The sequence below is a fragment of the Cricetulus griseus genome, chromosome 6 (assembly GCF_003668045.3).
Source record: "Cricetulus griseus strain 17A/GY chromosome 6, alternate assembly CriGri-PICRH-1.0, whole genome shotgun sequence".
In the NCBI taxonomy this organism is placed as follows: domain Eukaryota; kingdom Metazoa; phylum Chordata; class Mammalia; order Rodentia; family Cricetidae; genus Cricetulus; species Cricetulus griseus.
In genome coordinates, this window is record NC_048599.1 from 51,913,433 (window position 1) to 51,939,498 (window position 26,066).

The 26,066-nt window shown below is 46.3% G+C and overlaps 1 protein-coding gene across 2 annotated transcripts; it reads left to right on the forward strand.

Annotated features, from left to right (window-relative positions):
* Nucleotides 1-4,606: 4,606 nt before the first annotated feature.
* On the forward strand, nt 4,607-24,217 carry Hdc (histidine decarboxylase). 2 transcript variants are annotated; one of them, XM_027421928.2, is made up of 12 exons: nt 4,607-4,637; nt 6,653-6,825; nt 10,502-10,615; nt 11,487-11,609; nt 12,609-12,743; nt 12,952-13,095; nt 13,911-13,977; nt 14,697-14,859; nt 14,945-15,035; nt 19,306-19,404; nt 22,937-23,038; nt 23,189-24,217. In XM_027421928.2, the coding sequence occupies exons 1-12, from the start codon at nt 4,607-4,609 to the stop codon at nt 23,933-23,935; spliced, it is 1,989 nt and encodes a 662-aa protein (XP_027277729.1). In that variant the 3' UTR covers nt 23,936-24,217. The 2 variants fall into 2 exon arrangements, with proteins under 2 accessions (XP_027277729.1, XP_035302651.1); XM_035446760.1 differs by lacking the exon at nt 19,306-19,404.
* Nucleotides 24,218-26,066: the final 1,849 nt, after the last annotated feature.

The following is a 26,066-nucleotide window of genomic DNA, read 5'->3' on the forward strand; positions in this document are numbered from 1 at the left end:
TATTATAAACTTTAAAGGTAACAATTTAAATGCCATATTCTGAAGATCTCTGAAGCATTAGAGGTCTGTTTGTCTGTTTTAGTTACTTGCCTTAAGCACTCAAGAAGCATACAGGTGGCTAGGTAAGGTCTTATTTCTGTAATTAATTTTCAGCCTGACTGTAACTGGTTTTAACTTAGTAAAATATTTGAAACTTAGCACAGCTGAATTTAAAACTACATAGAGTTACCTTATAGTCCTTAAACAGTAGCTACATGTACATATTTTAGCTGCTTGCTCAAATAAGACAGGGTTTTTCTGTGGCTTTGGACTCTGTCCTGGAATTCGATCTGCCGGACCAGGCAGGCCTTGAACTCACAAAAATCCATCCGCCTCTGCCTCCCGAGTGCTGGGATTAAAGGTGTGTGCCACCAATGCCCTAAACTTAAATTCCGAAAACATAAACTGTAACATCTTATAATAGATTAGCAGCTTTTATAAAACAAGAACTTTACATTGTCAGGCTTTGCTTAAAAATGATTCTAAATTGAAGCTTTTTAAGTACAAACATTAATAAAAACAAACATTTAAAAAAAAAACTGGTTTTAAAAAGAAATTTAAATTCCCTTAATGTCTTTTTTTAATATATAGAAGCATTAACATTTTAAATCTTAACTGAAAAACTTGTTTCTAAGATGGTACCTCTAATTTCCATGCTGTCACCTTTAGTCAAGATGGCGGTTTAAGTATCTTTTTTCAACTTCAGCCAAACGGCTACCAGTCAGCCATGTGACCAGTTTGCCATGTGGTTGGCTACAAAATGGCGGTAACTTGCATCATTTACTTAGGTACATGCTTGTAACAGAACTTAGGTTATACTAGGAAACAAAACATTTTAAAACAAGTATACATAAATTACTTGAGAAATAAACAGGACTTTTTAAACAGAATTAGCTTAATATGGTTAAAATTTTAACTTATCATTTTTTTTAAATCTACTATTTGTAGACATGAGAAACCATAACAAACAGCTTATATTTTTTTCTTTTAACAACCTTTTCTCTGACCTTCTATGACTTGCTTTAACCCTCTATAATTTTTTATATACCCTTGGTTTACTCCTCCGATTTTCTTAGACATTCTTAGACAAATTTTTCTTTCCCTTTTTATGGCCTTAGTACATTCTCATTTCGCAGTGAACATAAAAATTTTTACCAAAGTCCTTTTCATAAGGCCGTTTTTTTTTTTTTTTTTTTTTTTTTTTGAAGTCCGGATCAGGCCAGATAAGTTCATACACCCCAGCTCCACGTGCTCAGGGAAGAGGCCTGGGGTGGGGGTGCTGCTGGTATCTCCAGACCCTTGGCCAATGCAGGAGTGGGAAAAAGACACCCCGTGAGGCCCCCCTGCATATCATGTGTGTGGAGCACAGAGAAGGCCGGGCAGCCAGGCAGATGGTGACCTGGCAGCCATGTTCCCTCAGAGCAGGGAAACTCCCGCGGCAAGCCAGGACCCATGGCAGGACGGCAGCTGAGGCAGAGAGAGCCCCACTTCGCATACCTCACAGACCTCCAGGTGGGGATAGAAAAACTCACCTACATCGGCCAGGCTCACGAGTGCCTGCGGCTAACGAGTGCTGCAGCAATGGTTAGAGTTCAGAGCAGCAGCTTCAAGAGGACTCTGCCGCAGCACATTCTAACCCTAGCCCGTGGTGCATGGCAGAGAAAGTCCTGTCCCGCACCACGTGCTCATGGCAGCAAGGAACGACCCCTGACCTATGCATGCCATATGTGTGGGGAGTAAGGACAGAAAGAGTTGTTGGACATAGACTAGGGTCCTATTTGGAATTTCAGATGGCTAGCCCCATGGAGATCAACTTGGTTCGAAACCAAGTCTCCCCTACAGATTTCGGAAGGCTGCCGCCGAACCTCCACCCTAAACAATTCTTGTAGGCCTACTTACAGATTTTGCCAGAAACCCCAACATAGGACCTCCACATCCATAAAATTAACAGAAATAGTAAAATTGACACACAAGCAGGTGGTTAGGGCGTGGACTGCAACAGATCAGATAACTGATAACAAACCTGTTGCTCAACTATTCAGTCACCCAGCCCATTCCAATCCTCCAGGCTTAACAGACACCAACAGCAAAAACAGGACAGACATCAGACAGGACAAACCTCGCGGCAAAGAAATGGTGCCCCAAACCAAAATTACAAACAACCCTTGGACTTTCGTCCAGGGCAGAACCAAGGGTTCCAGAAACACCTCTGTTTTCTGGGCATGTCTGCTTTCCCTATGGTCCAAATCAAACAACCCTCGGACTTTCGTCCAGGGAGGGATCTCTGGGTCTCAAAATACGTCTGTTTCCCCCGGAGGTCCAAATTCCAAATACCAGTACAAATTCATGAGTCCTGCGCAGGCTCAGATCAAATTCAAGTCATGGTACCAAACTAACAAAACAGCAAGAGACATAACAAGCAAACATATAACATTGAACATATAAGTTGTGAGCTCAAATCATGTGCTCACAACCTGAGGTCTGTGAGGTATGCGAAGTGGGGCTCTCTCTGCCTCAGCTGCCGTCCTGCCATGGGTCCTGGCTTGCCGCGGGAGTTTCCCTGCTCTGAGGGAACATGGCTGCCAGGTCACCATGTGAGGGGTGGTCGCAAATCCCGGACGAGCCCCCAAATGTTAGACCCCCGGAAAACTCAGGTATCCGGGGTCCCAGGTCATGACCGAGGTCACCCCAATCACCAGGCAGATTCAAGAGCTTGCTGCAAACTGCATGAGGCTTTATTGTTTTTTAACGAGCTAACCCCATGTTAGCTCGGGTCTTTCACCCACCAGCCATGGCGGATGGCTCGAAAAAGACAGCTCCAACTGGTTGCAGAGAGAGATCTTGTAGGGCCGTGTAAGGGGAGTGTATAGGGGTACGCACAGGCTCACTATTGGTGTGCCTCCAGGCTTGGAGGGCTTGCCCTGTATTGATTGGCCAACTGGTTGTTATGGCCCATAGGCCCTCCCAGGGTGGTTGCTATGCTCTGTGCGTCATTGCTGTGCGCTTGTCTGAAAAGCACAGCCAGAGTCGTAAAGCATAGCGCCACCAGCTAACTTCTGATTGGTTCCTTGTCACGAGGCAGGCAGCTAACCTCTAGTGACTAAGACAAGGTCATGGCAAGCACAAGTTACTGTCATGGCTGCCAAAATGGGGAGCTGGTCCCTTCAGTGACTCCGGTTATGTACCCGAACCCTCTTCCCTCCCCAAAACCTTGTGATTTCTTCCTACAAAAGAGACCTGCCTTTGAGGAACGGGGCTTCCTTGGTCTGTTGGACTGGGAGGCCCGTTGGCGCAAACGTCCCACAATAAACTTACCTCTTGTTTTTACATCAACTGGACTGGACATTGAGTTTTTTTGGGGAAACCGTCCGATGTGTAGAGGCTCCTCAATCTGAGGGTCTTACAATCTTATGCATTCAACCAAAGGCGGGGATGATGACAGAAGCCTTCTATTATCATGTATAAAGGGCAAATTGCAATTACTTCCCTTAATCCTGAAGGTACTCTAGCTACACGTACTACTTGGCCTTCAGGCACTTCATAGCTGCATGTATGACCTAGGCTTCAGGGTGAGGGTAAACCTGCCTTGGCCCAAGTCTATTATTTGGATAGGAGCCCTTCGCCACTGAGGCCAGGGCATCCTGTAGCCATTAAGCTAATGTCTTAAGGACAATGGGAGTGAGTTGAGCAGGATGGAATGGATTTCCATGTGCAGTCCTGACCCCTCACCTCCTAGAGAAGCCAGAGCAAGAGCAACTGATTATCTGTGCCCCTTGCTGTGTGCCCTGGCCTGCGGGACTCTGGTAATTCGTGAGTCCGAGGTGGATCAAGCCTGAAAATAATGGGCGAGAAAGAAGGAGCAAGACCAAGCGATTTTTCTCTTGTCAAGGTCTGACTTTATTGAAACCAAGGGGCTTTTAAAGAAAAAGGGGGAAGCAGAGAAGGAGGAGGTGGGGGGAGGAATGAATGTTAATTGCTCTCAGGCCAGGGCAGGTATCCGGAATTTCCTGTGTTTATCTCAAGCACTAACCTAAGGAAGTGGGGGGGGAGGAATAGGTGTTAATTGCTTCTCAGACCAGGTCCCAGAACCTAAGGGGTCGCCAGGCTTGTGTATATAAGGACTTTGGATCTAACCAAGACTGGCCTCTGACAGTTGTGAATGTCCTTGACTTTATTCTGGTCCCTGAGCTAGGTCCTTTGTCTGATCCAGGGGTTCCAGTTTCTGCGAGGGTGGGGACAGAAATGATGGAGGGCTCTTTCAGCTTGTCTACCTGGAGCTGCTTGTGGGCTTGGGTTGGTAGGTGCCCTGACTGGTCTAAAAACAATTTCCTCTGAATCTGTTGATCTAAGTTCTAATCAAGAAGGACTGGGAGAAGAGAGGCTGAAATTAAGCTTGCCGGGAGGGACTTTATGGGGCGGGGCTAAGATAGGGGAATGGAGAACTCTTTAAATAGGAGGGCTGTCAGGGAGTACACAGCACAGAGGAGTAGCGAATAAGAAGCCACGCTGATTGATAGCTGCCTTCCACAGTCTCCTCAGTCTGTCTGCCAGGAGCAAGCCAAGGGAGATGATGGAGCCCCATGAATACCGAGCTAGAGGTGAGTGGTGGGTGCCCTGTGAGACTTCACTGGTGGAAAGGCTGCAGGAACTGCTACTGGGGGCAGGTGAATGTTGCCATTGCCTTGAGAGGCCTGGTTTCAGCACTGTTTCTTCTGAATGATCCCCCATTCTCTGTGCCTCACCTACCCACATCCATGTATGCTGCCTTTGTCTTGCATTTCCTCTCTACCTCCCCACAAAGTAGACTATTTGTGTTTGTGATCCACTCAGTTACCTTATGAAATAGAAAAAAGTCCCAAATATTTAACAGCACAAACTCTCTTAATATTCCTTTCTCTGCATGAAGTAGTTCTTTTAGTGTTCACTCCCTAAGTACTCTCCAAGTGCCCACTTGTGTACAGGCTTTCTCAAAAAAGGAAAAGCAAACAGTTACCCTGTTTTCAGGCCTGACTGTCTTCAGAGGGGGGATGGGTAATTACTTAAAGGGAATTTTTAGGATGACAACTCTAGCAAAGCCACTTGTGCCTTTGATTACTTTGGTCCAGCTTCTTCCATTTAGTACACATTAACTTAAAATTTCTTTTAAAAGCCTATGTGACAAAAGAGAATTTTGAGTGTCTATAATTTTGTAATATTCTCGTCTCCACTACTGGGGCATTGCCTGAAATTTCTTGGCTGTAAGGTGATAGATATCCTGTTTTAAATCTAACCATTCCTCTCTTCTCCCCTAGTGACAAGTGGCTATCAACCTTTTCAGACAGTGTATATTAGTCTCACACTGCCTTTCAACTGTGCTTAGCTGACAGCGAGTGAACGAGTGAGTGAGGGTCCTTATCCTGAGGTGGAACAAACATTCCTTTGGGACTATCCCTGGATGAGTGGCAGCTCTATGTCTGCTGGCTGAAGGAATCAAGTCCCTTGACTCCTCAGTTTTGTCTAGGCCAGTTTCTGTGTGTAGAAACTTCACATGAGCTGACATAGGGAGACTAGTCAGGCTCCTTTTCATCTCTGCTCCTTTTCTCCTTTGTAGGAAGGAGAGGAGGGGAGCTTAGTGAGGGCTTCCAGTTGTTCACAGCAGATGCACAGCACAAGGGTGGGGGAAAGTGAGTGAACTGAGAGTGTGCCTCTGAAGACTGAGACCCCTGAACAAATGAAAGGGAAAAAAGAATAACTTCCCTTCACCAATGCTCCCTTATCTATTCTTCAATCATTTGGTACATTATTTGATAATGAAAGGCTTGTTAAGAGCCCCAAGGAACAGCATCAGGGAGCTGTGGGCCACACATCTCTGGGGGCCAGGATGGCCCCTGGTTGTGCTTTCGGCATGTTCCATGTACCTCAGAAATTGTATATGACATTTGTGTGTGTGTGACAATTTACAGTTTCAGTCACACTCAAAAGATGGTGCCAAGTACAAAAAAAAGATGAGAGTGTTGACTTAATGAGTCTAGTAAGATGTTTTCTCCTCTTGTTAGAGCTGGGTGTAAAAGCTTCTATCTGTGTTGACAACACAGTACATGTGACTGTGTGTGAGTGTGTAAATGTGTTAGTGTGTGCACATTTGTGTGGATGTGTGAGTGCATGAGCAAGCTAGTGTGAGAGTATATGTATGAGTGTATGCATGTGTGTGATAGTGTGTGTGTGTGTGTGTGTGTGTGTGTGTGTGTGTGTGTGTGTGTGTGTTTGTGTGTGTGTGTGTAACCAGTTTGGGGTTCAAAAAGCTACTGAGTTTCTGCATAATGAATTATAGCTATCTGTTTCTGGGAAGAAAACAACAGGAGAGTAGGCCATACCATCAAGGAAGGGGAAAGAAAAGAAATGTTTCACTTTGGAGCTAAAGTATTGTGCTTGGCAGATTCCCCCCTTTGTTCATCTGTTTTCTCACAGGCTCTTTCCATGAGCGACTCATACCCTCCCCATCATTGACCTGTTGGGGATCAGGTCTATCTGGCCCATGAATCTAGCTCCTTTCACCAAACCTTTTGATTGGGGCAAGAGGGATAGGCATGAATAGGCCAAGGAAATGTGACCTGGTTCCTCTGCTTCTGTCCAGGGAAAGAGATGGTGGATTATATCTGCCAGTACCTGAGTACTGTGCGGGAGAGGCAGGTGACTCCAGATGTGCAGCCTGGGTACCTGCGAGCCCAGCTACCAGTGAGTGCTCCAGAGGAACCCGACAGCTGGGACAGCATCTTTGAGGACATTGAACGAATCATCATGCCTGGGGTGAGATATAGTAACTGCAGGGCTGATTCCAGATCTCAGGGTACACAGGGATGGACGGTATCCTAAGAAACCCTCACTTGAGTCAGTGTGGCAGGACAATGCATCCCTTATGAACTTGTCATCCAACATTACAGCCCATCTTCTAGGAATGGGAGTACTATGGCTTTGCCTGGAAGTAGGTTTCTCATGCCAGTGTTGGCCTATAGTGACGGTGTGTGGATGGGGGAGAAACAGCAGCACCTCCCTACCCCTAGAAGTGTGGCTAGCTAATGAGATGGATGGGGACATGAAGACTGGTTTGAAGAAAAGGGACAACAGTGGAGCAAGGAAGGAGAGCAGAGGCCACTGACAGTGCTTGTATCCCAATAGACAGGGCCAGGGACTCGCCTTATCCAAGTTTCTGAAATCTTAACAAATGGATGGACCAAACAGAGAATACCAGTCCCCAGGGAACACCCTAGCTGGCAAGTTGGAAGGCAGCTTCGAGCCCCATCAGCTGTTACTTCCTCTGCGGTCAATTTCACCAGGGAGGTCTAGTGTTGAGCTGCTTCTTAGGGACAGTAAAGAGCTGTCTGGAATTACTAATATCCCCCATGATGGAGGAGGGAACAGCCTTTAGTGATGGTGGCTTGGGCAGGTACCAGATGGAAGCTGGCTGATGCATGAGACTTGAGCTGGAACTCACTGCCCTGGACCGTGAGGGCATCCCTAGTCACTGGGAATGAATACTTCTGCTGAGGTGTCCCTGCTAATATTTCCCTTGTCCTACACTGGTGATGCACTAGCCCATGATGAGCTGTTTCATTTAATCCTTCTAGTGACCCATTTGACAGACAAGGAAACTGAGGCTCAGAGAAATTTATGCCTCAGGTCCTGTGCGGCAGATCCGGGATTTCAGCGTGAGCCATCTAACCCTTTGTTTTCTCCCCATACTCTATGGCAAGTGACTAGGCCCCTCAAACTGGGACTGGCCCCTGCAACACTCATTCCATAAACCCACTGTACCCCAAGTCTCTCTGCTTGGAACATTCCAAGCTGATCTGTGTGTCTAAAAGCTCCTTCCAGTGTTAACTTGAGGTTTGCTCCCATCGGTCTCCCAAAAACTTTGGTCTTAGTTGTAACAGATGTGTCTAGAAGCTAAGGTGAGAAAATGCTGAAACTCCGGAAAGGTCAAGTTAGCCATGTAGTCTGTTCTGCAAGCGTCTTTGGAAAATGTCAGTGTGAGTGCAGCTTTCCCGAAAGGCCTAGTTCCTTGATAAGATTATCTCACCCATTTCATTCTGCGATGCTGTCACCCCAGGGACTAACTGTCATTAGGAGTGAGACCAAGAGCAACTGTTCGTTGAGTGAAGGAGGCACCACAGTTTCCGGGGGTGTGGCCAAGGAGGCTTATTTCTGAACTTGGAGGTCTGTCTGCTTTGATAAGGGCTCTTCTGGCTTATCTCATCTGATTATTTTACAAGAACTGATAACTGCATCTTGATAGAGTCAGGGGATGGACCCTTCCCTAGTTTCCAACTACTGTCTCTAAGCACAATTAGAACGAGGGCCCAATCATCCATCTCATCTTTGAGGCCGTGCTAGCCCTCTAAGAGCCAGTCAGGAAGCAGCTGGCTCTTTGCATTCTTATTGAAAATTGTATGGTTTTTCCTTCCTGCCATTTCCTAGACACTGAGAGGAGAAAGTTTCATTTTGTTTTAATTGTAATCTTGGCAAGAAAGTAAGAGTGAAAAAGCAAGCAATCAAGCAAGCAAGCAAGCAAGCTTAGTGGGGAAAGGACCTTGCTGGCAAGCCTGAGAACCTTCAATCTCTGGGACCCACATGGTGGAAGGAAAGAACTAACTACCTCAGACCTCCATAGGCACACACACACACAGACACACAGACACACACATAGATATGCACCCACAGATACACAAACATTCACACACAGATACACCACACACACACACACACACACACACACAGAGAGAGAGAGAGAGAGAGAGAGAGAGAGAGAGACAGAGACAGAGACAGAGACAGATAAAGAAAGAAAAACACACAAACACAGTTTAAAATTAAAAAGGAAGAATATAAGAGACTGACAGAAACCCAATGAGGGAAGGCAGGGTACCACTCTGCTTGGGTGTTTGGGTGGATTCTGAAGCAGGTAGCCTTGGGGACTTGATGATGCTTGGGACTTCGAGATGCTACCTCTCTCTGACAGTTCCATTTCACATCAATAAAACAGGGATGAGGCTTGGACCTCCCACATGGGGATGCTGTGAAAATTAAATAGATAAGAGAAAGCACTGAAGGTGGAGGATATTGGAACCACCCACTAGTCTCCCACTTGTGGAGAATTGAAGGAAAAGGTTTGTGGACTGAGAGTCAAGTCAGGATACATGGTATGTCCATTACCATTGTGGTTAGTTCCCTATTAATATCACCACTTTCCAACTGGCTGGCTTCTTGTTCATGTTCGTCTAACTGTCCTAGGATTTATAAAGGCCTGAGGTGTATAAATGTTTTGAGACCACCTTTAAGAAAACTTAAAAATAGATCTCAAAGTTGACTGAGGAAAACATGGGGATTTGGAGCTTAAGTTCCCAGACTTCACAGTGCATCAGCAAAGAGTTGAATGACAGCCAGAGTAGCCATGGATCCTGCACCTTTGGACTTCACTCTAACTCTCCTGTGTGCATGGTGTGTGTCAGAGCGCACACTATACAGAGGTTGCAAGAATTTGTTCACACAAAATAGAACAGTGCACCAAGATACTCTCCAGTGAGTTGTCTGTAGGGGACATGTTCACACTCAGGGTTGTTCTGACTCAGGGATCAAAGTGGACTATAATACACACTCACACTCAGGGTTGTTCCCACTCAGGGATCTAAGTGGGCTATAACAGCTGAGAAAGGGCTTGTGAAGAAAAACAGGTAGTTTTCGAAGAATCAGGAGGTTTTGAAGGACCCTGTCTTATGAGAAGTCAGGGAACACAGCCTCACTCAGAGACAAAATGTAGGTGGAAACAGGGCAGTAGTGTGAACAGTCACTGAGTGTGAGCTACCGAGTATGTGATTCCCTATAGGCGGGGCCCTCCCCAGCTGTTCAGCTCCTTATATCTCTGACCATGGGCCCAGGGTTAGCCTAGAGTTTACTTCCCATAACCTGGGCTAGTATCTCTTCTCTGGCCTTACTCTCCTGACTCCACCCCCATAGGGAAGCCAAGGGCATCTTAGAACAAATCTGACTGACTCCCAACAGGAGCTCTCTTCCCAGAGACCTCACTCACTGATCCACAACAATAGAAGTTTTGGCAAGAACTGTGAGGAAACGGCTGTTAGCTCTTCCGCCTTACGGTTTCTGCTTCCTTTTATTTTCTGGCAGGGAATCAGTGTGGGGCTAATGCGAGAGTCCAACATCCGTGTTACCGTAGCAGTCTTCCGTTCTTAAAGTTCCTTTCTGATATGTGCGAAGTCCTCGACTGCTGAGCTAGCTCAGTCCGGATACGTGGAGAGGAAGAACAGCGATGAACACTGATTCTTATGAACTGTGTTACTTATCTCTCTGAAAAGCCTCTCCCCATTTTTAGATTTGCTTCTTCTCGCCAGAGAGCTTCTCTAGAGGAAGAGAGAGCTTTCTGGACATGTCATTTGGTGCCAGCTGCGTACATGTGCGTGTTCTCTGTCTCTAGGTGGTACACTGGCAGAGCCCCCACATGCACGCCTACTACCCGGCCCTTACCTCTTGGCCATCCCTGCTAGGAGATATGCTGGCCGATGCCATTAACTGCTTAGGATTCACATGGGTAAGTAGAAAAGGCTGTAACTGCTGATACCTGGGGACACAGGTACCATCTCAGGACAGATGTATTCTGCTCTTTATCTCTGAAATGGGTGAGGAAATATTAATAATGGAGTATTAATTGAAAATAAAAAACATTAAATATTACAATGGCTGTATTATTTAAATTTGGGCTTTATATAAATTATCTCATCTAATCCTATGGAATCACGAGTACTGGCCCCATTTTATAGTTGAGGAAATTGAGGTTTTAGTAAGTTATCTTGCTAAATTCACAGAGCTTATTCAGAGTCAGATGAGATTTGAACTGAGATCTGGTTACTTCTACAGTTTGTGACCTTAACAGGGCACTTGGATGCCTGTTGGGTCACAACTTCCCCTGGGCTCTTGTCTCTGAAGAGTTAGAGATATGCTGCAGGACTTCCCTTAACCTCTATTTAGCTGTGAGTAGTGCCAGAAGCCTTCTGGAACATCCTTATCTCTTACGCTTGAACTTTTGTAGCGCACCAGAGGCTGGGGAGAGCCCAAGTAGGGCTGTTATCTAGGGAAAGAACACAGTAATTTCTTAGTAAAAACTTTCCTTTGGGTTCTAGAATATCAGCTGGGTGTTTTTAGAGACTCGAAGAGCCAGATTTAAGCCAGTCATTCCCCGGCATTGAGGGCAGCATGGATCCAAAGCCCCGATTCCTTCCCCTTTTGACAAAGGAGGATAGGATGGGTGGGGGGAATGTGTGCACAGCGGGGATCCTGGCCTTGACCCCTCCTCTACACACATTCCCATGGATACTAAGGCCCAGATGCTGGCATTTCTGGGGCTGGTGGGGCCACTTCGGTGCCCTGGATCAGTGAACATGAAAGTCCTTTCCTTCTTGCAGGCTTCCAGTCCAGCATGCACAGAGCTGGAGATGAGCGTCATGGACTGGCTAGCGAAGATGCTGGGGCTTCCCGAGCACTTCTTGCACCACCATCCCAGCAGCCAGGGGGGAGGCGTCTTGCAGGTGCCTGTGATGACAACACTCTATCTCACACTGGGGCTGAGCACAAAAAGCAAAGGCAAATCCTTCCCCACAGTCCTGTTCTCCATGGAGTGTGCCTTAAGTCACCCCATCGCCACCGTCATCACCACCATATCCCGCACCATCAGTGTAGCTTGCCCCTCTACCACCGTCACCGCACATTTTCTTCACCAATTCCTTTGTCTGAAATAGATGAATTCAGCATCTGGATATTACAGGACTCTCACAATCATGTCTGGAGAATATTACCAGCCAACCTCCTCTATCTTAACGGACAGCCCTTTCATGTGGATGCTCTTCATTTGGTAGACAGAAATGAGTTTCCAGAGGGACAACGTTAGCTCAAGTTGTTAAGAACCACTGAAAACAAAACCCGACCCAAATCACCAGCCCCTGTACAAGCCAGCACTTTCTCCATCCTTGTGGAATCAAACTCCATTTCTATTCTGGAAAAAAATGGAGCTCTCCCCTCCTCTTTTCTCTTGTCTTCTCTCCCCCCATCTTTTTCTTTTTCTCTCATTCTATTTGTGCTGGTGATCAAACACAGGTCTGAGTGTAGGGTAAACATGGCCTCTACTATGGAGATGTACTTCTGGCCCAAGCTTGTTTTTCATTCTTTTTAATTATTTTACACGGTAAGCAAACCTACCACAAGAAATGGGACATTCTCTTGCTTGTTTCTGGAACAATATTTTCCTTGTTTCTGTGGTCATTCTGAAAGATACTGCTATTATGTGCAAACTTACTTTCAGAATGCAGAATAGGTATGTGAGTCAGGGAGGAAGAAGACCCTTTGCGAAGGGCCACCTCTTTACTAATAGCAATCTCTCTCTCTCTCTCTCTCTCTCTCTCTCTCTCTCTCTCTCTCTCTCTCACACACACACACACACACACACACACACACACACACACCTACATGGAAACAAACCCGGGGAACTGGACATAAAGATGCTGACACAGTTGGTAATCTCTCCACTCCAGAGCACTGTCAGTGAATCCACTTTGATTGCCCTGCTGGCTGCAAGGAAGAACAAAATCCTAGAAATGAAACGGTTTGAGCCTGAAGCTGATGAGTCTTCTCTGAATGCTCGTCTCGTTGCCTATGCCTCGGACCAGGTAAGTTGCCTCGTACCTGTGTGGTTTTCATCTACACCTGTGAATTCTGGGCTTCAGGGAAGTTCAAGCCTGGGGGCTGAGTCCAGAAACCATAAGGAACGCCGATTTCAAGCATGGGCATTCAATTCCTTCAGTCCTGCTCTTCAGCCATTCCTAGTCATTGCTAATCTCATGCCCTTTTGTGGACTGTTTTCCATGACCCATGTAGGCTCACTCCTCAGTGGAGAAGGCTGGCTTGATTTCCCTTGTGAAGATGAGATTTCTACCTGTGGACGACAACTTCTCACTCAGAGGAGAAGCTCTTCAGAGAGCCATCGAGGAAGACAAGCAGCGGGGCTTGGTGCCCATCTTTGTAAGTCAGAATGTATCTTTAAGATCAGTGTGCTAGAATGTGGATGTTGGTAAGCAAGGGATTTTGACAGAATCCTGGAAAGTAATGTGCTGCAAACAGAAGCAGAAAAACCGTTAAATTTAGTGTTTTACAAATTAGGTGTCCTTCCTTCCTTCCTTCCTTCCTTCCTTCCTTCCTTCCTTCCTCCCTCCCTCCCTCCTTTCTTCCCTCCCTCCCTCCCTCCCTTCCTCCCTTCCCCTCTCTCTCTCTCTCTCTCTCTCTCTCTCTCTCTCTCTCTCTCTCTCCAGGGTTTCTCTGTGTAGCCCTGGTATCCCAGAACTCACTTTGTAGACCAGGCTGGCCTCTGTCTCCCAAGTGCTGGCACTAAAGGCATGCACCACCATACCTAGCTTGAGATGTTATTTCATGTTGTGTTACAAAATAAACTTTTCGGTTTATAAGCTGGTGCTAAAAAGAAATGGAAAATATCCAATTGCATATATACACCTAGAGTATATATTGTTTAGTGACACTTTCATTTTTGTTTTTTGAGATAGGGTCTCACTATTCAGACCAGGCTGGCCTTGAACTCATAGAGACCTATCTGCCTCTGCCTCTTGAGTGCTAGGATTAAAGGTGTGCACCACCACCCCTAATGAAACTTTCATTTTAAATGTACAGGTATGTGGAATAGGTTGCTGTGTAAAGTAGATTTCTTACTGCAATTTATGATAAAATAGAGTGTAAATGTTCTGGGTGGGGGCATGCAGATGGCAGCTGATGTCAGGGAGAAAGTCTTTGTTCAATGTGTCATGTGACCATTTATCTCCCTCTAGGTCTGTGCAACATTAGGGACTACTGGGGTCTGTGCCTTTGACAGGCTGTCAGAGCTAGGCCCCATCTGTAAGTATCTTTGCTTATTGGCTAGGGAGATGAGGGGTAATGGTTGAAATATTTACAAGAACAAGAACCTGAAACCAGCTCCACTGAATTATTCTCATTGGTCAGTTTAGTGATGAAGGAGGGAGGGAAATCATTAAAGCTCACAAGAGTTATTCCCCAGCAGGTCAAGGTCACTGGGCTTTTCCTAGTGCTGAGATAAAAGCTAGAAATGCTGTATTTTGTGTCCTAGGAAACATCAGTCTGTTCTCCATTGCTGTAACAAATAATGAAATAATATTTAATTGTTATATTATACAAAAGTATAATTTTAAGAGGCTTCACCTCTTAAAGCACCCCCCCCCATAGTCACTCCATGGAACAAACTTTTAACACATTAGGGGACAAGGAACATCTAAACTGTGGAAGAATCTCAAACTGTGGAAGAGCCTCACATTCGCTCACTTGTAATGTTGAAATTTATCCAAAGCAGGCTCTATTTAAAAGACAAGATCTATATAAAAATAAGGAGCAGCAATGCCTCCTTCAGCTCCGCCTTATGCCAATGCCGGGTCATCTCACCTCCATCACCCTTGCTGACTCCTTTAGCAGGGTGCACCATCCCTTTCCGGGTCTTCTCTTGGCAGCCTGCCATGGCGGTGGCTGGGTGAGCAGTGCCTTTTGGTTGACTGGCAGGAGCTCTTTCATGCTTCCCCACTAGCAGATGGCATTTGCTTTCTCAGGTGCCAGTGAGGGGCTATGGCTCCATGTGGATGCTGCTTATGCTGGGACAGCCTTTCTGTGCCCTGAGCTCCGGGAATTCCTGAAGGGCATCGAGTATGCTGACTCATTCACCTTTAATCCTTCCAAGTGGATGATGGTACACTTTGACTGTACTGGGTTCTGGTGAGTCTCGCTCTGAGCATGTGGAAATGCCTTGCTTCCTTAGAGAGACCTCAGCCACCACTAATATCTACTTGAAAACCCACAGGGTCAAGGACAAGTACAAGCTGCAGCAGACCTTCAGTGTGAACCCCGTCTACCTCAGACACGCCAACTCCGGGGCCACCACAGACTTCATGGTGAGTTTCCAGGAATGGGCAGCCTGTGGCTTCTAAGATGGGGACTCTTGACTGACCCCTGAGGTTTTGCATGGCCAATCTTTTCAGAGGCAGCAAGCTGTGAGTTCATCAAATAGTTTGCCACTGCATACCCTTGTTTCAAGTTGTGTACAAGCACACAGAATGAAATACAGAAAATGAAACAAAACAACCCCCCCCCCAAAAAAAAAGAAAAAAAAACCTAGGGGAAAAATTCACAATTCTTGAATCTTTATGGCTTTTTTTCCTCCTGGAAGTATTCTTTTTGCCACAGGTAGATCAGCTCCTGTTGGTTGAAGTTTCTGTCCCACCAGCCAACTCCCAAATAACCATACAGAGACTTATAAATGCTTGGCCGATAGCTTAGGCTTGTTATTAACTAGCTCTTACAACTTAAATGAACCCATATTTAATAATTTACATGCTGCCACATGGCCTATAGCTTGTTACCTCAACTTCTGCACTTCCTCTTTCCTGTGCACCTGGCTGACAACCCCGCCCTTTTTCTTCCCAGTGTTCTCTCAGTCTGGCTTTCCTGTCTAACCTCTTCCTGCCTAGCTATTGGCCAGTTAGCTCTTTATTAAACCAATGAGAACAACACATCTTCACAGTGTACAGAAGGACTATTCCACAGCAAGCTTCTTGTCATCTTTAACTGTTTTTGTTGGTTGGTTGGTTGGTTGGTTTTGCTTACTATTCAGGAGAGTGTGAACCATTTCCTCAGGTGGGAAAGAGGCTCCTTGTTAAATTGCTTTCATGTCACTATCTTTGATGTAGACCATTCAGGAGCTCTGTAGGGAGGGTGCCTCCCGCCTTGCAGGCTGCCTGCATCTCAACTCTTTCAGGCTTGGGCTCTCAGCACATACCATGTGTTAGGAAAGCAAGTTCTTAAGATTTACTCTTCAGTTTGAAGATGAGCCCCTTGTTTTAGGTGGGTTTGGGATGTACATAACATTCTGCTTGTCACATGGCTAGTAAAAGGTTTGGAAGGAGATCAAAGTATGCTTGGCTTGGCATTCTGTGAATCAGTAGCCATTTGGGAAACTATTGAATGTCTTTGAGCCTCAGGAACATGGCACTGACTTCACAGGGGTTTGTGAGGCTCCCATGGGAACATACAAGTCAATCACTTAGCACAGTGACTGGCAAATGCTCAATAATTAGTATGCCCAAATTCCAGAAAGGTCTTCTCATAAGTTGCAGGAGTTTGCTATTGCAACATGGCCAATCACACGAGCTCCAAGGCTCGATTGTCCGTGCTGGAAGCATGCAGAAGCATGCTCTGACTGGCCTGAGTGGCCCTGGACAAACGGCTTGTACTCTGTCTAGGTTTCTCTCTGTGTGAATGGAGACAGGAGCAGTTCTGCCCTCTAAGCGCACTGTGAGAACTGAATGAATTAATACAGTGAAATGCTGGCAGCAAGGCCTGGCGACCTTGGTGAAGAGCTTCGTTTTCCTCCTTAGATAGCCCAAGTGCTTTCTCCTTTATTTAATTCTATAGTAGAGGCCTCATCACCATTGATTACACTGGTGATCCTTCTGTGAAGTCATTTCCTTGAGGTTAGGAGGGCTTTGAGGTTGTAGACGGTAAGCTTACAGTGTGTGTATGTGGGTGTGGGTTGGGGGTAGACCTTCTACAGGGGAATAAAGATAGATGGCCTCTCTTGCCCTTTCTGATGGGTCTTCCAAAAATTTAAGTTAAAAAAACATAATTAAATGCTATAACTGCCAGTCAATCAATCCTGCCAGTAAAATGATGCCTATGATTCTAGAAGTTTAGTCAGACTTGGGAGTTTGGATTCTGACTCTACTTCCCAAGTGCTGGGATCACAGGGGAATGCTATCATGCCCAGTTTATGCAATGCTGGGATCAAATCAGGACCTCATGCACACTAAGCAAGCACTCTAATCACTGGGTCCCTGCCAGGTTCTTGAAGGTCTGCTGTTATTTTTGTGATTCTAGCAGCCTGAGTGTAGTCCCCCACCCCTCTTTTTTGAGACAGGGTTTCTCTATGTAGCTTTGGAGCCTATCCTGGAACTCCCTCTGTAGACCAGGCTGGCCTTGTACTCTGTCAGAGATCTGCCTGCCTCTGCCTCCCGAGTGCTGGGATTAAAGGTGTGCACCACCAACGCCCGGCGTCTGAGTGTATTTTAAAGTACTTGGGGAGGTGCTCATGATTCAGTTAAGTCCCAGTGTGGTTTGAGGGCCACTAATAATGTTTCCTGAGAACTAGTTGAATCTTGAGAATGACTTTCTCTTGGCTGCTTTGGGAAACTTCCATCGTGGCATCACTGTGGGATCAAGTGGGTTTATTTTTCAAATCTATGAGGAAACTTCTCCAGAGGAATGAGGCTGTGCTCTCTGTCACAGTTCTTAGGTTCTCAGAGCTGTTCCAAGCTTCTTTGCACCCAAGTGGTTACAGTTTTGAGTAGAAGCCAAGCCCAATTCTGAGAGGACCCAGGTGCATTACAGTGTTCCAGGTGTTTAATTGGGGGGGGGGGCTCTGGAACCATCTGGAATCAGGGTCGCTGTCTCTGCTATCAGCAAAGCTCCCCCGATCTTCATTTTATACCTCTCCAATGGCAGATAGTACCAACATCAGGAAGACCCATGAAACCTTGAGGAGACACACAGGATGCTGGGAGACACCTCCAGTTAAGGAAGTTCCATGCCAGTCTTTATGAGTCCAAACTTCCCAACCCAGCAGAAATTGGTTAGGACAGTCTCTGGGCCCATATGGTTTGGTTTTAGCAGAGTGATAAGAACAGGAACGGACATTGTGAGGAGACCACAGCTGAAATGCTCCCTACATCTTCCTAGTAATTTTCCAGTCAAACAAGGTGGTTAGTTTACCATAATCTAGAAACTGGCAAGCTTTAGAGGGAGCATACAGCACTCACTCATTATCCTGCTGAATATCTCTAGGACCAGGGTAGGGCAGGCTGTGGCAAGGATTTTGTCCTTTCCTAAGGTTTTGATGCCCTCTGCTGGCTGACAAAGTCTTTGAGCTGGCCTTTCACTGTTTCACTGGAAAGTTTCTCTTGGAAATCAAAGGCTTCTTTCTTTCTTTCTTTCTTTCTTTCTTTCTTTCTTTCTTTCTTTCTTTCCTTCATTCCCCCTCTCTCACCCTCACTCTCTCTTTCTTTCGGTCTCTCTGTGTCTCTGTGTAGCCCTGGCTGTCAGGAACTTGATAAGCAGACCAGGCTGGCCTCAAACTCACAATGATCTGCCTGCCTCTGCCTCTTCAGTGCTGGGATTAAAGGTGTGTGTTACCATGCCTGGGAATTTAGTACTGTTTTGAAGGACATACAGTGTCCTTGATACGGGGGTAATATCCCAGCTGTGTCTAGCCTGGAAAACTAGAGTGAACTATAAAGATAATGAGTACATCAGTGAAGACTTGGCAAAACTCCATGGAGAGAGGCAGATGAATGTTCACCAGGGTGACTAATTTTAGGGAGTCAAGTTGTGGTGGAGGCTCTCTGATGTTTGAGGGAGAGCTTGGGAGAAGCCATGTTGCTTGTTAGAATGATTGCAAATGTCTCCCGAACTGTTTGCTCTGTTTTCAGATCTGAGACATTGGATGGGGAATTTTCAGATCTCTGGTAACTGTAACTTTGAACTTTAAGCTCTGTTGAATTTGGTAGCAGACAAATAGCAGTTTCAGCCTGAGGCAGAGGTTCATATGCTCATTTGCAATCTGGATGCCTGAGGGGTGCATCTGGAGCTAGGAGAATCTCACAGGCAAAAGCCAGAAGGTGGCAGCGAGGTAAAGTGAGGACCATCTTGATGCCAGACCAGACAGATGTCATTTGTAACTCACATGAGATAGCCCTGCCAAAGTTACACAGTGTAAGGGGCAGGCAGAACTGGAGGGAAGCCCAGGTCTCCCAGGCCCCAGAGTCTGAGCTCTTAATTACTGTACTTGAAGCTACTTAACTATCCATGTTGACAAGAACAGACATAGAATTTTAATTTCTGCTAGTCAAGGAACCTGCCTCTAGGCTGGGATGAAATACTTAAAGCAGCAGTTCAAGTGAGGCATCATAGACTTGATTTCCATTTGTCCCGCTCCATCTCTGGAGTACCACCGGGATAACTTGTCTTGGTTTGCTCCTTAGCGACATCTTTGGGAGTCATGGCGACACCTTGAGTCCCAGGAGGGCAGGGCAGGCGACACATAATGCTAAGAGTGCCCAAGGGACCGGGTACCTTGCTTCTAACCATGAGCTCTGTGTTATTTGTTTCTAGCACTGGCAGATCCCCCTGAGTCGGCGCTTTCGCTCCATTAAGCTCTGGTTCGTGATTCGGTCCTTCGGGGTGAAGAATCTTCAAGCACATGTCAGACACGTATGTTGTGTGAGGGCCACGGGACTGAGCCCATGCTGTTTTGCGTTTTCATGGGAAGGAAGCCTTGTTGCGGTTTTACACATCTGCCCAAGGGATCCTCGGTGTCTGGCTCAGGTGGTAGGGCCTATGGAGGGGCTTCTGGGATCTGATTATTGGTTATCTAGAAGAGCCCTGAGCAGCTCGTAATCCCAGTGGACTGTCTGATTTGCAGCTCGAGTTGTTTATCTTCTAAACAGTCAACACTAAGCACAGCTTCCTTTGGTTTTTTTGCATTCCTTGTTCTGTCACTTCCGTGAGGGTCTCACCTTTCCTGTTGCCTGGTCTTTGAGAACTGAGGAGTCCGGGCTCAAAAGCCTAGTTTGCAGAAAAAGAAAGTGAAAGTAGGTCAAAGGGCAGCGTGTGAGGTAAAAGTAGTGCCATTATCTTTTTTCCTGGGGAGATACCCTGATTGTCACAGCTGGTTGAAAATTATGGTCACTATTACAGTAATGCCTGAAACAAAGCTTTCCCTATACCCCCAACCATGCTTTGTGCTGGCAGATATTTACTGAGGCCTAGTGGTACATTTTTTCTAGTTCAATTTAATTACTACACAATTATTGAGTAGTAAAGAGACTCAGAGTTAAGTGACTTGGACACTCTTGTTATTCATGGAGAAGACACTCAGCTGAGAACTCAGGCCAGCAGTATTTCTCAACAGCAGAGTTGACTCAAAGACGATTTTTCTTCCAATCACTGGGTCTATCTTTGCCTTTTTCACCTTTTTCCCATGGAAAGTCCTTATTTCCCCAATAAACAAGAACAAAGTAATATGGTGAAGGTAGTATCTGGACTGCCAACGAGCAGTTGCCACCTAGCATCCTCCTGCCCTTCCTCCGTCTTCAGACTCATGATTGGAGGGTAGTGGATGGGAATGGAGGCGATGAAGGTGATGGGAGTTTTTTTGCCTACAGTTTGGGATTGGGTATTCAACTGGTCAACTTTCCCTAACACTGCCTTTGGCTCGCCCTTGGATTCCCATCACTTCCCTACTAATTTTTTACCACACCAACCCACACCCCAGGTCTGCTTTATTCTCATTATCAGCCTGCACCTTAGCTTGGGCATTTCACAGACACATCCAAACTCCAACCCCAGTCTACAGATGCGCCCCACCCTGCCCTTCTTCTTTCCAAATGGTGTCAAGTTCTACTTCCCCGGAAGTGTCTCTGGGCACCGCCCCCCTCCTTCTGCCTCTGTAGCATCTCCAGGGACATCTGGTCAAGCATATTTGAAGGACCTGGAGCAAAGCCCTGGGGTGATGAGCACTGAGTTAAGATGAAGCTGTTTGGCATGAGCTAATTTATCTCTTGAAGTTGCTTGTGACTAAACCATTACTTGCATAGTACTTAAAAGAGCCTATACCTCTCCCTCTCCCTCCCTCCCCCCCCCTCTCTCTCTCTCTCTCTCTCTCTCTGTGTGTGTGTGTGTGTGTGTGTGTGTGTGTGGTGTGTGTGTGTGTCTCTGTCTCTGATAGTTTTGAGGGAGTGTCGAAGATCAGGTGAGACTCACAAATGGTAATGACCTTGCTCAAGAGTGAAAGTCCTGGGACTTTATCGAAACATTTCCAGTTCAAGCCCCCTTTTCTTTATAGTTCTTGCTGCCCTTAACTGTGCCGAGCTCTTCAAGCCAGTTCATATGAAGCCAAGTTTTGCATCTCTGTGCTATTGACTAGTGCTTTAGAGATTTGAATTTTAGTTTTACTCTTGTTTGACCCTGGACAGATTAATCTTTCTGTATTGGCCTTCTTGGACCTACAAAATGATGTGGTAATACCATTTTCAGAGGTTAAAAGAGACGATACACAATTAAGTATTCCTCCACTTCTAGGTTTTAATTTTCATTTTAAAGGTGTAGCTCAGGCTGGCCCCAAACTTGTGATCCTCTTTAGCACTTGTCTACGGATCTCACCATGATTGGGTGTTTTTTCTTCTAATGACAGTGAGTTGTCCTTATCCATTTCCCATCACCTGTAAGTGACTGCAAAACCTTTGTAAACAGTCAGATGGTCTTTTTTTTTTTTTTTTTTTTTTTTGGTGGTCCTTACCATCTCTGTTGTAGCTACTGAACCCTGTTGTTTTTAACACAATGACACTATGTGAACTCAGGGCACTGGATGTTTTCCAGGAAACATTATTTCAAAAATGAGAGGTTCCATGTGGCTGTCGTGACTCCCTGGGGAATGGTGTTCCCACACAGATTGACAGCACTGTTCTCATCACATCCAGGTGGTGTCTGCAGTGAACACTGTTGCACAAATCCTAATTGGTCTTAATAATAAAAATTTGGAATCAGCTATCAGGGGGTGAAAGCTGAAGGATCAGAGAAGCAGAGCAGCCAACCACTAGAGAGTTCTTACCTGTACCAATGCTCAGAGCAAAGGGGTAATCTTGTCCCTATGAATCCTCAGACTGCTCTGAGCTTCTCTCTTCTCCTGCCTTATATTCATCTCTCGCCCAGCCATTATCGATCCTGTCTCCACCTCCCTAGTGCTGGGATTAAAGGCATGTGATCACAAGTGCTGGGATCACCTTTGTGTGAGCTCTGTTTCTCTTTCAGATAGATTCAATCTCATGGAGCCTAGGGTGGCCTTGAACTCACAAAGATCCATCTGTCTCTGTCTCCTGAGTGCTGTGATTAAAGGTATGTGCCACCACTGACTGGCCTTTATGGCTAACTAGTGGCTTAGCTTTGCACTCTGATCTTCAGGAAAGCTTTATTTGCTATAGCATTGTAACATGAAAAATAAAAACTCAGAGATAGATATTAGGGTTCAAGATGATGGTCAGATAAACAAAACAGCCACGCCATTAGTTCTTACCTCTACCCAGGTTGAAGCAATCCTGCTCTCAGTGTGGCTGGAGACCAAAATGCCCCAGACTGAATATCTGCTCCTATCTTATATACCTCAAGTGCCGGGATTAAAGGCTTGTGATCCTAAGTGCTGAGATCACCCTTGTGTGAGCTGTTTCTCTTTTAAACTGGATCAATTTCATGTAGCTCAGTGTGGCCTTGAACTAACTCTGCCTCCTGAGTGCTGGGACTAAAGGTGTGTGCCACAATGCCTGGCCCAGTTGAGCCTTTTGAGGCAGGACTATGGCTCAGCCAACACAGTCTGCTGTGCTTTCCTTTGGGCACTGAGGTGGACCCTTGCTGGCTTTCATGGCCAGAGGAAAAAAGCTGAGAAACTGGAACGGGAGGCTGATTGCTGAGTTATAAAGCACATGGCTTTTGAGTTCTGGGACTAATTCGACAGAAAACTTTGAGACCCAAGGTCTCTGGGTGGGTGTGATATGACAGAAACTGGAACAGTAGAGGGTTTCCAGCTCAAATATGGGCGAGACCAAATGGGGGAAGACTGGCAGGCAGAGGCCATACAGGTCACTGGTCTAAGTTGTTGAACGGTATCAAAGTAGATGCAGTTTGTTTTTTGTTAAAAAAAACCTGTGGTTTAACTGTTTTTAACCACAGTTCCTTATGTTTTCAATTCCAGGGTACAGAAATGGCTAAATACTTTGAATCTCTGGTCAGAAATGACCCTTTCTTTGAAATCCCTGCTAAGAGGCACCTTGGTTTGGTGGTTTTCCGTCTGAAGGTAATGCACTCTTCCACAGCTCCCTGAGAAGGGCACTTCCGTTTCAGAGTTGAGTGGGAATTGAGTCTCTTAGACCAGTAGATGCTGAGCTTCTGGGAGTGCCTACTCGTGGCATGATGTAGACTCCCGTTCTCTTTGTTCTTCATATAGGGTCCCAATTGTCTCACAGAGAGTGTGTTAAAGGAAATAGCCAAAGGTGGCCAGCTCTTCCTTATCCCTGCCACTATCCATGACAAGCTGATCATCCGTTTCACAGTGACATCCCAGTTTACCACTAAGGAGGACATCCTGAGAGATTGGAACCTCATCCGAGAGGCTGCCACCCTCGTTTTGAGCCAGCATTGTACTTCCCAGCCAAGCCCTCGGGCCAAGAACCTCATCCTGCCCACGAGAGGCTCCAGGGACCTGCCCAGTGGGCTATCCCTGGATTCTGTCAATGAGGGAGGAGATGATCCAGCTCAGGCCCGGAAGATCATCAAGCAGCCCCAGCAGCTGGGGGCTAGTCTGATGAGTAGGGAAGGTGGCTGTGATCTTGAGACCCTGCTGGATCCACTTGATGACTGCTTCTCCGAAGAGGCCCCAGATTCCACCAAGCACAAGCTGTCATCCTTCCTGTTCAGTTACTTGTCGGTACAGAAGAAGAAGAAGACAGTGCGATCCCTCAGCTGCAACAGTGTGCCGGTGAGCACTCAGAAGTCGCTCCCCGAGGATGGATCAGTGAAGAGCGGGGGCTCTTTCCGGGCCAGAATCTTTTCTAGCTTTCCAGAAGAAATGATGATGATGAAGAAAAGCGCCTTCAAAAAACTCATCAAGTTCTACAGCGTCCCCAGTTTCCCCGAATGCAGCTCTCAGTGTGCCCTCCAGCTGCCCTGCTGCCCCCTGCAGGCCATGGTGTAGTCTTTAATCAGAGCACAAGACTGTGCTTCAGGGAGTTCGGGAACCCCTCAAAATTGTGTGCAGTTTGTGTGCTTAGGTGTGTGTGTGTGTGTGCATCTTGAGGGGAGCAAGTCCATAATTTTGATCATAGCCTCAAGGGGGTCCATGCCTCACAATGGACTTTAATTGGAGAGTTTCAGCCTGAATGCTCCAGAGTGTGGCAGTGGCCTGTCAGACAGAAGGGGCTAAGAGGGTGGAATCATAACTGTTAGGCTTGTAACATGAAATGCAACCAGAAATAAATTGTGCTTATATCTGAAATAAAGCAGAGTCCCATTTAATTGACACCCAAAACACTGATGACTAAGCAAGCAATATGCTGGAGTTTTAACGCCTGTGACTGATTTTCCTTTTCAGAAGGCTGAAGATTTTAATTTAATTACGAGAAAATAGAATTGGAGGATCCCTTGGTATCAAGTAAGGAAGGTGGATTGTTATTTGAGATAGGGGTTTATAATATAGCCCTGGCTGGCCTCAAACTCACTAAGATCTGCCTGTCTCTGCCTCTCGAGTACTGGAATTAAAGGTGTGAACCACCATGCCAGCACCAGCAGTTTGTATTTTTAAAGCATCGATTCTCAGTTAACACCATGACTTCCACTTTGTTCATGTAAAGATGTGTGTCCTCATTCACAAACTGCCTTGCAATTACCTACGGAGGAGTCTTCAAAACAAAACAACAACAAAGCCCACGGGTTCATGGGGTTGGATACACATTTCATTGGTTGACAGTATACACTGCTCTTGTTCAAGACCCAAGTTCAAGTCCCAGTAACCATGTCAGGAGGTTTACAATTGCCTTTAATGCTAACTCCAGGGACTGGTTTCCTTTGGCACACACACACACACACACACACACACACACACACACACACACACACACTTTAAATGAAATATATCTTAAAAGAAGATTGATTCCTAGATGGGCTAGTTGCTATGGAGTGGCCCTGGGCTTTGGGGTGTGTTAGACACCCCAGGTGATACTAATGTACATCAATTTGGGGGACCACTGTTAAGCTCACTAGTTTCTGAAAGGTGTCAATGTGTTACCTGATGAATTCAAGGCACAGGCAAGTTTGGGAACCCTGCTGAGCCAGAGCTTCTTAGGTTGAGCCTGGGTATGAATCAACAGGAGGGCTGGACATTGCTGAGCCCACTCCCAGGGCTTTGACTCTGGGTCTAGGGTGGGACCTGAAGCTTTGTGTTAAGAAGCTCCCAGGTGCTGCTGGTGCTGCCAGTGCAGAAGTACTGGTCTGCAGTGTTCTCTCCAGTGCACCGGTTCTCAGTGGCAGCGGAGTAATGTCAGTGAGCACTGTGACTCCTTCTACTCTGCAGCTTCCTCTCTCTCCCCTTCTCTTAGCCCCCTCACCATCTCACCTCTCCCTCAGACCCACTGCCCCTCCGTTTCCCTTCAGAAAAGAGCAGGCCTCCCAGGGATATCAATCAACACCACATAAGATGCAATGAGACTAGGCATAGACCCTCATATCAAGGCTGGACAAGACAACCCAGTTGGAGGAAAACGGTCCCAAGAACAGACAAAAGGGTCAGAGATACCCCCTGTCCCATTGTTGGGAATCCCAGAAGAACACCAAACTACACAACCTAACATGTATGCAGAGACCCTAGTGTAGACCCATGAAGGCTCCATGGTTGCTGATTCAGTCTCTGTGAGCCTCTATGATTCTGTGGACCATGTTCTTGTGATGTTCTTGATCCCTCTGGCTCCGACAATCCTTCCTCCCCGTCTTCCTCAGGATTCCCTGAGCTCCCAGCTCTGCCTAGTGTTTGACTGTGGGTCTCTGCATCTGTTCCCCTCAGCTGCCAGAGGAAGCCTCTCCCATGAGGACCTTTTAACAGAGAGGTTTGACAAGATGCTTTAAAGGGTTGCATTTAGTTCTTCTATAGTGTACCACACCTGCAGATATCTTAGAGATAAACATAATGAAGAACAGGTACATGGGGCTGGAGTGATGGTTCAGAGGTTAGGAGCACTGGCTGCTCTGACAGAGGTCCTGAGTTCAATTCCGGTGGCTCACAGCCATCCGCCATGAGATCTGGTGCCCTCTTCTGACATACAGGCATACATGCA

Excerpts from the sequence above, each read along its gene's own strand:
- Hdc (XM_027421928.2), top strand. The coding sequence starts at position 4,607 with ATGATGGAGCCCCATGAATACCGAGCTAGAG. Across the intron at positions 6,826-10,501 it reads AACGAATCATCATGCCTGGG|GTGGTACACTGGCAGAGCCC; the intron begins GTGAGATATAGT and ends CTCTGTCTCTAG. Across the intron at positions 10,616-11,486 it reads ACTGCTTAGGATTCACATGG|GCTTCCAGTCCAGCATGCAC; the intron begins GTAAGTAGAAAA and ends TCCTTCTTGCAG.